At 44.9% G+C, this 9,958-nt stretch overlaps 1 protein-coding gene across 1 annotated transcript; it reads right to left on the bottom strand.

Moving 5' to 3' along the window:
- Positions 1-5,613: 5,613 nt before the first annotated feature.
- On the bottom strand, positions 5,614-9,092 carry and2 (actinodin2). The gene is made up of 4 exons (XM_046322704.1): positions 9,020-9,092; positions 7,682-7,726; positions 7,249-7,373; positions 5,614-6,931 (listed from the first exon to the last, which is right to left on the bottom strand). Exons 1-4 carry the CDS (start codon positions 9,084-9,086, stop codon positions 5,639-5,641), a joined length of 1,530 nt encoding a protein of 509 aa, XP_046178660.1. The 5' UTR covers positions 9,087-9,092; the 3' UTR covers positions 5,614-5,638.
- Positions 9,093-9,958: the final 866 nt, after the last annotated feature.

Raw genomic sequence — 9,958 nt, 5'->3', positions numbered from 1 at the left:
TTTATTCCAGGAAGATTTAGATGAAAGCAGGCTAATTCACTTGCCCCATATATTGTTTCGCTTTTGAGAAGTGCAAAATGTCTCTCTCCTGATACTGATGCCACAACATTTGTACAATCAAAATAAACTATCTACATTTGTCATTTTAATTTATGATGATCTGTCGCTCTGTAAACTTGCCTGGGCGAGAATAAATCGTAATAGCAGACAAACATTGGCTTGGATTACGACATAAAGACAAATGTCGTCAGCCATGGAGTAATTATACGCACGGACAAAGCAGGCCTACTAAACAATGCCACGTAGACAGACAAAAACAACCGTGGCATCAGTGAAGTCGACAGGAAATAACTAGATTTAACAACAAATGACTAGCTACAGGTTCTGATTCATACATAATGTTTGGAGAAGGGGAGACTTGCGACTGGAAGATGGGGAAATGAGAGCGGCGTGTTATAATCTAATCATTGCAGTAGGCTCAACCTATTCCCCGCCTGTTTCTTTAAAGACAGAAGAACTATAGCCAATAGTTGTTTAGAGCACACAGTTATGTGTGCTGGCTGCTGGAAATGACCTTTTTCCGATGGATGATAATTACCAAAAAAACGTAAGTAATCGTTTTCGGAAAATTCTCCACAACTAGTGCGCCCAGTACATCACTGGGGCTGAGCTCCCTGCCATCCAGAACCTCTATATCAGGCGGTGTCAGACAGGGACGGAATGGCAATAACTTTAGTAAAATAGATGTAAAATAAAACAAGGGCAACGTGTTGCTCTTAGGAGGAGGCTGGCTAGAAGGAACACATATTGGCCCAATGTGTCAGCAAGGCGGCAGGAATCTCTGGAACCATCTGAGCAGAAAAGTGAATAATACAGGAAGAAATGTGTTGGTGAAAAGATTGGTGAGCAGCAGGCAAGTCATGGAATAAAATACAAATATTTCCTACCTCCTTAAATGAGCCATTTCTGCAGCAGCTCACTTCTCTCAGCAATGCCATCTATAACCAGGTCACTGTCCAGGGCCATTAAAACATCTCGCTCAGTAGCCATGAGCATAAAAGCCTCCAGGTGCTGTTGAGATAGAGCCTACTCTTGAGGAATTTCAGAGTAGAGAAGCTCCGCTCGGAAGCTACCTGGCTTACTGACAAGGTAAGTAGGAACTTGTAAACAAGGCCCGGGATGTGGTACGCGTCAGTCAATAAATAGGTTGTACTGACTAAGAATACTGTTGCAACATACTGGACAGTCCTTGCAAGATGAAAAGCTCTTGTTCACCATCTCCACCTCGTTTTCATTTCCTTCAGGTACATGATCCTCCGTAGTCCTGGTTGTGTATTCTTCAAATCCCGATTGTTTTTAACCTAGTCCACTGTTCTGCCAAGTCTCATGAGCTCACACTGTAAATTGTCCACCGTTGCTCTGCTGTCAAATTTGATGAAACATTTGCTTAGTTGTTGAAGTGCTGTCTGTGGAAGGCCACTGGCACTGGATGTTAGCTGACTAAAGTGTTTAGGGTCCAGAAGAGCCATGTCGGCATACAAAGTGCCATTACTCAGAAATCGCCGATGGATGCCATCTATAACTGTATCCAGAATTTGATTAAGGACACCAATCCGGTGTGCACTCTCTGCCCCAGTAAAAGTCTCATCTTGTGCCATCTCTCCAGGCATGGTTTTTCTTCTTTCGAGACCTTTTCGTAGGCAGAGTGGTCTCGAGCTCCACTGAACAAATGTCTGCAGCAGACTTGACTCTTTCAATATCTCTTGCCATTCCTTTCAGCTGCTCCTCTGTGGACACAACCATACGATGTGCAGACAGAATGTCCATTCCACTTGTTTGAAGACAACTTGAGACTGTGACGAGGTGACCTGAAATATCCGGAGGAATACCTGAGCTCTAAGTGTTGTTTCATACTTCAGCAACTCCCTCAACGTATCCTTGTGCCTTGACCCGTGCAGTGGTGTTGATGTTTTTCTGATCTCGTATGGTTGAAAGAGTGAGAAGGACATCAACATACAGACCCTCATCTGGATTTCCAAAAGCTCCAGTTGGAGCCAGACGTCTGTGTCTTGGGTCCTCGCTCTCCTTCTCCCCAATGTTCATCCTCTGGTAGGATTCCCGGAAGAACACAGCTATGTTGTTAATGGGAGACAAAAAGTGACCCACACTGCCAAGACACTGTTGTGTCTGCCAACGCAAGGTTCAAAATATGTGCATAGCACAACACATGCACTTGATTGGTGGACTTTGCAGCGAGCAGGGCAGAGATGCCTTTATACTGGCCTTGCATACTGGAGGCTCCATCAGTGGAATTGCCAAGGCACTTGCTGATGTCAAGCTTCATGTTTTCCAGTACTTCACTCTGTACCTGGACAAAGTATTGTCCAGTGGATGCCTCGCATTTCACCACAGCCACAAGCCTCTCGTGGATGACGTTTGTCACATATCTGACTATGACAGAGCATTGATCTTGTGTTGTAATGTCCCGTCAACCTGAACTGAAAACATACCAGCTTCCTGGATTTCATTTGCTATGGTGGCCTGCATTGTGTGTATGATGGTGGTAATGACATTATCCATGGCAGTCTTTGATAATAGAGTGATTAGAGAGCCTCTGCCCCCTCTTGACCCAGACTCATGCAGGCAGTGAGATGCTCTTTCATACACAGGTCATACTTTCCCAGCAGAATGATCATCTCTAAAAAGGTTGCCATGGTCAATGCTGCTGTCTTCTAGCGTATAAGCTGCTTCAGATTGCATGCCTCTGCGGCTCAGACCCCTTTGCCTAACAACATCTATAATGCGCTCTAGCACTTGCCTTCTTCTGCACACTTGCTCTCTATGAGCAGACATCTGACTGCCGATGAGAAGGCTCTCAATGTTACCTTTGGAGGACCTTAGAAAGCAGGCCTCAGCATGACCTCAATGCATAATGCTCTTCTCATGCTCTTCCACTCTCTGATGGATACGCTTCCAGTCTGCGATTCCGTTCATGAAAGGGCTGTTCTCAGTGGGCCTTGCAAATGCCACACAAACGAAGCAGAATAAATCATGGTTCTTTTCACCGTATGACAGCTACTTCCTGTTGGTCCCATCTTTACAAAAGAAAACCTTCTGCACCACAGACGTTTCACTTTTGTTGGAGGTGGCAACTAAAAAACATATCTAGGTCCCCTGACTTCGGCCTCTTAAAATGATAAAAAAATGGGCTCTGGCTCAACCTGGCTCTGGCTCAATCTACATCTGTCCACTGCAGATGCACTATCCTCAACCTGGATGAGTAATTATTCTAAATCAATATATGAGTATAAGATGAAACAAAAAGTATAACGCTAATATAATAGCATAATGTTAGAATAATATTAATTATATAACGTTAGTATATTCATATCATTTCATATAATAGTATACCACTAGTATAATACTGCATTGTCGGAACTAGAAGCACAAGCATTTAACTCGCATTAACATCTGCTAACCATGTGTATGTGACAAATAAAATTTGATTTGATTTGATCATATGAATTCCAATTGGACAATACAGCAGGTGAAACAGATCAGGGTGTGACAGATATTATACTTTCACTGATGAGCTGTGGTTTTCAAACCTTCTGAGAAAATAGACACTTAGTTGGCAGGAAATCGAAGGTAGCCTCAGTATAGCATCCCCTGGCGGAGATGTTCCTTGCTAACTCCCTTCAACCAGCAGAAACACACCAGAAACAAAACATTTACAAGACCACACCTGCAATTTAGGGCATATTTCCACAGACTTCCAGGAGCACAATTTGGATTCAGGTAGTTATTACAGTCTTCCACTGCGTCCTGGTTTTAAAATGTCAGCAGCAGCATACACCTTGAGGCCAGAATGTTTGCTACATCTGGTGACAGTTGAAAAACCTGGGGAAGCCTCCCATTGCCGACAGCTGCGGGTAAAGCAAATTGATACCTGTAAAACGCATACAGTTGTAGCATTTCCTTCTATGCTTCTCAGTCAGGAGCATAGGTTTGTAATATGTCAGTCCTTCCAGTGCAAGGAATAAGAAAACCCATATGTGCAGAGTTCATGTCTGAGTGTAAATAAATGTTATGTGTTCTACACTGAACAAAAATATAAACGCAACATGTAATGCATTGGTTCCATGTTTCATAAGATGAAATAAAAGATCCCAGACATGTTCCATAAGCACAACATGTGTATTTATCTCAAATTTGGTGGCAGTGGCGTTATGGTATGGGCAGGCATAAGCTACGGACAACTAACACTATTGCCTTGTATCGATGGCAATTTGAATGCAGAGATACCGTGACGAGATCCTGTCGTGCCATTCATCCGCTGCCATTACCTCATGTTTCACTATGGTAATGCACGGCCCCATGTTGCAAGGATCTGTACATCATTTCTGGAAGCTGACCATGTCCCAGTTCTTCTAAGGCCTGCATACTCACCAGACGTCACTCATTGAGCATGTTTGGGAAGCTCTAGATCGACGTCGAATTCCAGGTCCCGCCAATATCCAGCAACACTGAACAGCCATTGTAGACGATTGTGACACCATTCTACAGGCCACAATCAACAGCCTGATCAGCTCTATGTGAAGAAGGTGTCTGGTTTTCTGATCCACGCCCCTACCGTTTACTTAAAAGGTGTCTGTGACCAACAGATCTGTATTCCCAGTCATGTCAAATCCATAGATTAGGGCCGAATTAATTCATTTCAATTGACTGATTTCCTAAGATGAACTTTAGCTCAGTAAAATATTTTAAATTGTTGCATGTTGCGTTGATAAAGATCTGAATCTTTATATGGCTCTGTTTCAGTCATCACGTAGAAAGAAGCCTTGTCATGATATTGAAACGTATTCTAACTACCTGGGCACCACGCCAACAATGACCTGACCACGCCGCTGGATCCCACTTCTAACACCACTGTTGAATTCAGGGGATGACCAACAGTGATTGTTCTTATCGCTAAAGTGCTGAACACGTTTGCTAGTACGAAATTTCAGCCAGCAATGACCTTTTCTGTTTTCATGTGGGTTGTCACACGCTCTCAGGTACCACTGTGATATATCATTGTGTACTGGGGGTATTAACTGTTTCCATAGAAAAATGGGAGCTTGTTTTAAAACTTTTTATTTGGAACTTAAAAAAAAAAAAATCTAACCAGAGGAAGGGTTTAGAAAAGCTATGAAAACAACATTAAATACACTCAAGAGATACTATGTTCACAATACACTAGAAATAGACAATGTACAACCATAGAAAACATACATAGGCACATATTTGCCTAAGACAGTCTTCAAGTATGCTAGATTCCCCTATTCTGCAAACACATACATTTTCTAGAGACCATAACACTTAGAGGGACTCATGTTGGGTTCCCCACATATATCACAGACGGTAAAATAATACACCTTCAGGCACTGTAACTGAGCGAATCTGATTCACTATTGCAGGTATGGACTTTTCTGATGATAAGACCCTAGTCGTCCTGCTTTAGCAGTATTTGACCATTAGAGATGTGTTAGCACCTTGGGAGGACCGAGTGTGTGTATGTATAACATATGAACTTGTATCACTTTCCTCCGGTTCTAGCTATTTAGATACAGCATCTAGTTGAGATTTGTGTTTGTGTTTACTTCTTCCTGTATTGATCCATGGCCATGTAGTTTCTGAGGAAGTCTTCAAACTGTGGGACGGCATACTCGGGGGCAGCATCCTGCTGCACTGGCTCATCCTTGGGCTCCTTGGCCGCTGGTTCCGCTGCGGCGGAGGCATCCTCAGCACGACGCAGGCGGCAGCTGTAGTCGTACTCGGGGTCACAGTCAGGATCGGGCAGGATCACGCCACTCTTGGGCTTGTCGGCCTCAGCGGTGAGGCGAGAAGGGGCAGACATTCCATTGCAGGTAAAGTCATAGGGGTGGCATTGGGGTGCGACGGGGGCGTTGGGTTCATCACTGGCCTCCAAGGGTGTGCAGCCCTTATCGTAGTGCACGTAGCAGTCATGGCCCTCCTTGGTCTTCCCAAGGATGCCCAGGCGGGAGTGGATCCGGTACTGGGGCAGCATGGGGGGAGTTTTACGGAGGGCAGCGGCGGCACCTAGCAGGCAGAATGGGTCATAGCGCGGGTCACACGCCAGAGGGCTGGGCGCCGGCTTGTCTTTGGGTGTGTTCTCCAGGACGGGCTTGGCGAGGCCGGCAAACTTGGTGGCAGTGAGGGGGTTGCAGCCCTTGTCGAAGAGGGGGTTGCATTGCTGCTCCTTGGGGGCTTCCTTGGCAACGGGAGATGGGGCCGCCATGCTAGCCATGCACAGGGGATCGGTGGCCGGGTCGCAGGTGGGGTACATGTGGTAGAAGCTGGAGGGGGCTTTTTTCACTAGCTTTGGCCGGCAGTAGGGGTCCTCGGTGGGATCGCAGCCCAGGGCGGCGTAGGACGGGGCGGGTCCAGGAGCGGGCCTATAGCCATAGGCGGCACGCAAGTGGTACTGCAGACACTCGGTGTCGTCGGGGTTGCAGATGCGCAGCAGCTCCATCTTCTGCTCTGCGGTGAGGAAGGGCTCCAGGACTGGGGCATAGTAGTAGAACCCTGTGGGGGTCTTCTGAGGGTGCGGCGGGAGGGGTGTCAGGACAGGCACTGGGGCGGCCTTGACTGTCGCTGGGGCGGCAATCTTAGGGATCATGGGGAAGGGGCAGTAGGGGTCGATATAAGGGTTACATACTTTGACTGTGGTGGTCTTGACAGGCACGGGCATCACCACCTTGGCCTTGGGCTTGCTGGTGGACTCGGCGATGCACTCTGGGTCGTCGGAGTCGGCGCAAGTTTTGTAGATAGCACTGAGGTGGGTGAGGTAATGGGTGAAGGTGGGACCCTCCTCGGAACGGTGCTTGTTCTGCAGGTAGGTCAGGTACATCTTGTCCAGGTGCTCTATCTATAAGGTGAAGACAGGGGAAAGACAAGATTCCCATCAGATCCAGACCTTGGTTCAAATGGTATGTTTGATTGAGCCTGCCTGGAATGCCAGATGGTTGAAGTTCACTTTTTTGACTATTACATTGTGCAAGAAAAGCTCAATCAAGACTGTTAATACAGGCCAATGAAGATGGTACGGGAGGCAGGTGCTGTACAAGGTGCCGCTTTATGTACAAGTGAACGAAGTGTATGTGCAGGATGAATATAAAAGGTAAGTGTCAAACCAAAAGTACATCCACTAAAAACAAAAATGATTGTGGAATGTTTGCCACTCACTCCTTCCTGGTTACCAGCATCCATGAAGAACTTGTACCATCCCCAGAAGTCAGGAAGACGCTTGAGGACAGGAATGGGAACGGTAAGACTCCTCTTGCTGCGGACATCACTGGATACTGCAGATGCTGGAACAAGAGAGAGAAAGACAGCACATATTAAAGAAGAGAATGTGGACTGAAATAGTGCCATATTAGAGTAAAGAAACACAGTACAGTACACAAGTATATGTGAGTACATGACTTAGTATTTGTGTATGTACTGTAAGGATGCATGCATATACATGTATGTGTGAGTACATGCATATAAATATCACAGTAAGTGAGTTGGCTGGTAATGTCTGAAAATATTTTGATATGACATACTGTCCAGTAGTATGCATGCTAATATCCATGTTCCCCTTGTTGTCCCCTACAAACCAGTCCCCCTCACTCACCCTCCTTCTTCGCATTCTGCCTCACCGGGCCGGCCCCCAGAAACTCTGTAAAACAACAGTAGGGACATGAGTCGACAGGAACCAGATGTTGTGTCCCCCAGATGAGGTAAAATGCTGGCTCTGCTCGACCCCTGGGAGTGCACGGCAGGAGACGACCCTTAGAGGTACAGCCCAGGCCGCATTTTTCCGATTAACCTAAAAACACACGGCGGCAGGCACACATACGCACACACGCTAATGCATGCAAGCGCACAGACACATCACAACATACATACATATTCACACATACACACACCTAGACACACCCTTCCAACATAGATACATAACCCCCCCCCCACACACACACACACACCCACACTCCAGTCACTTTGAACAGGATTAAAGGGCCTGAGTTTGTGTGCTACTGCACGGGGTTCCACTGGAAGTCAGTGAAAACGGTAAAACTACAAAGAGCATTGGGCAGCATGCCCAAAAGCCCCCCTCCCCCACTCCATCCCACCCAATTAAACCTCAACTGTAAACTAAGATGTTTAGGAGTGGAACATGTTCCGAGGTTCTGTACACCGTGTCTCCATACATTAAAAGCACCAGGGGTTTCCTTTCAGATGTTTACTGGCAGAAGGGGAAAAAACGCCCCGTCAGCTAGTTCAGGTGTGGCGAGACGTCTGCCGGGCCTCACCTTTACTAATGATGCTAAAGTGCCGCTCCGAGGCATCAGAGGTGTACTGTATGCATTTTTATGGTGGGGTTGTGAAAAAGTTCTGATATACATAAGAAGATGTATGTTATGCCCCTATGGCTGGCAAGTTGTCATCTACAGTACATGCATTTGTTGTATCTAGTGTGTAGGAACAGCCCGTCGTTTTAGTGACATTGAAAATAAATGATTGTGTACTAACATCCATGTGTGGTATGAATTACAATCTACTTGTACAATGCCTTTGGTCAACAGTAAAGTGACTGATATAAAGTTATCTATTTTTTCTTTCGGTCAGACAATCAGTCAAGCATGTCTTTCAGAAACAGTACAATAATGTACAGAGCCATGACTGCGGGGAACTCCAATCTCCCATGTATAAAGCAATACCTCATAGTATCACGCCTCTCCCCCAAGTTGACCTACTTGTTGTGTGTATTTACTGACACGTACGCGTAGCTGATGGATGCACACCCTCGCACACCCGCACGTTCATGTTTATTAAATGTGTGTAAATTGTCATATTTTTCATTATGTCGGACCCCCAGTAAGACTAGCTGTTGCCATGGGCGTTGGCTAATCCGGATCCTAATCAAATCAAATACAAACAGAAAGTGCAAGAGCGCAGAAGTCTCACTCACCTGGCAATAACACTACAATAATTCCGGTGGATATGAGGGAAAACATTAGCCTTCCTGTCCGCGCCATATTCCGCTTTATCTGTTTCCTGAGGGCAAAGTTGGGAATATTCCATCTTTATAAGGAACAATTGGGAGGGTGGAAGTTATTCCTGACCATGCTAAAAATGGGTGAAGCTTTATACACATTTTCATGATAATAATGATAATAATAAATGAATATTTCCTCATTTGTGAACATTTATAAACATGTATAAGCATTTAAGCGTTACAATTCATTTAGAACGCCATATATGCAATTTATATTAAACATTTGTACAACGATTTATAAGCATTTATAATGGCTTATTCAAAAGTTATTATCAAATGTAACAATGTAACAATGTAACAATGTAACAATGTAAAATGTAACAATGGTGTAACAATGGTCCACGTCCTGTACCATTTAACAATGATTTGCAAGTACCGAAGGCCTCCCCTACCGCACCAAATGTCTGCTTGTGTACGGTCATGTAAATTCATAAACTTGTTTATTCAGGCCCAAGTAGTGGTCCTGTCAAGGGTCAATAATTAGAACTATCATTTTAATTTGGTTGTTCTATCAAGGTTGAACGTTGACGACAGCTGAACTTGGAGCATTGCACTAATCATAGAGCACCAATAACTTCTCAGCGAGGTCAGACTAGACCATAGTTTCTCTTATTTTTAAAGTCTTCAACGGATTTGAAACTTAGAACATGTAAATGTACTGATATCCTATGTATGTATTCCAGCTATTGGCTTTACCACTGATGGAGGGATTGACTTGACAGAATATAACTTTACTTATTTATCTGTTATCATGAAAATACATCTTCAGCTTCCCTCCCAAACCAACAACTGAATCATTGAAGATTCTCAAAAGTAAACTTTGCATGTTGTTACTGACTGACACTAACATAT

The sequence above is a fragment of the Oncorhynchus gorbuscha genome, linkage group LG22 (genome assembly GCF_021184085.1).
Source record: "Oncorhynchus gorbuscha isolate QuinsamMale2020 ecotype Even-year linkage group LG22, OgorEven_v1.0, whole genome shotgun sequence".
Classification (NCBI taxonomy): domain Eukaryota; kingdom Metazoa; phylum Chordata; class Actinopteri; order Salmoniformes; family Salmonidae; genus Oncorhynchus; species Oncorhynchus gorbuscha.
Note: the sequence above shows the minus strand (reverse complement) of the source record. Positions and strands in the feature narration are given on the sequence as shown.

What these genes read in the sequence shown, in the direction of transcription:
- and2 (XM_046322704.1), bottom strand. Translation starts at nt 9,086, where the DNA reads ATGGCGCGGACAGGAAGGCTAATGTTTTCCCTCATATCCACCGGAATT. An exon ending in TATTGTAGTGTTATTGCCAG is followed by an intron (nt 7,727 to 9,019) that starts GTGAGTGAGACT and finishes GTTGTTTTACAG; the next exon opens with AGTTTCTGGGGGCCGGCCCG. An exon ending in GCAGAATGCGAAGAAGGAGG is followed by an intron (nt 7,374 to 7,681) that starts GTGAGTGAGGGG and finishes CTCTTGTTCCAG; the next exon opens with CATCTGCAGTATCCAGTGAT.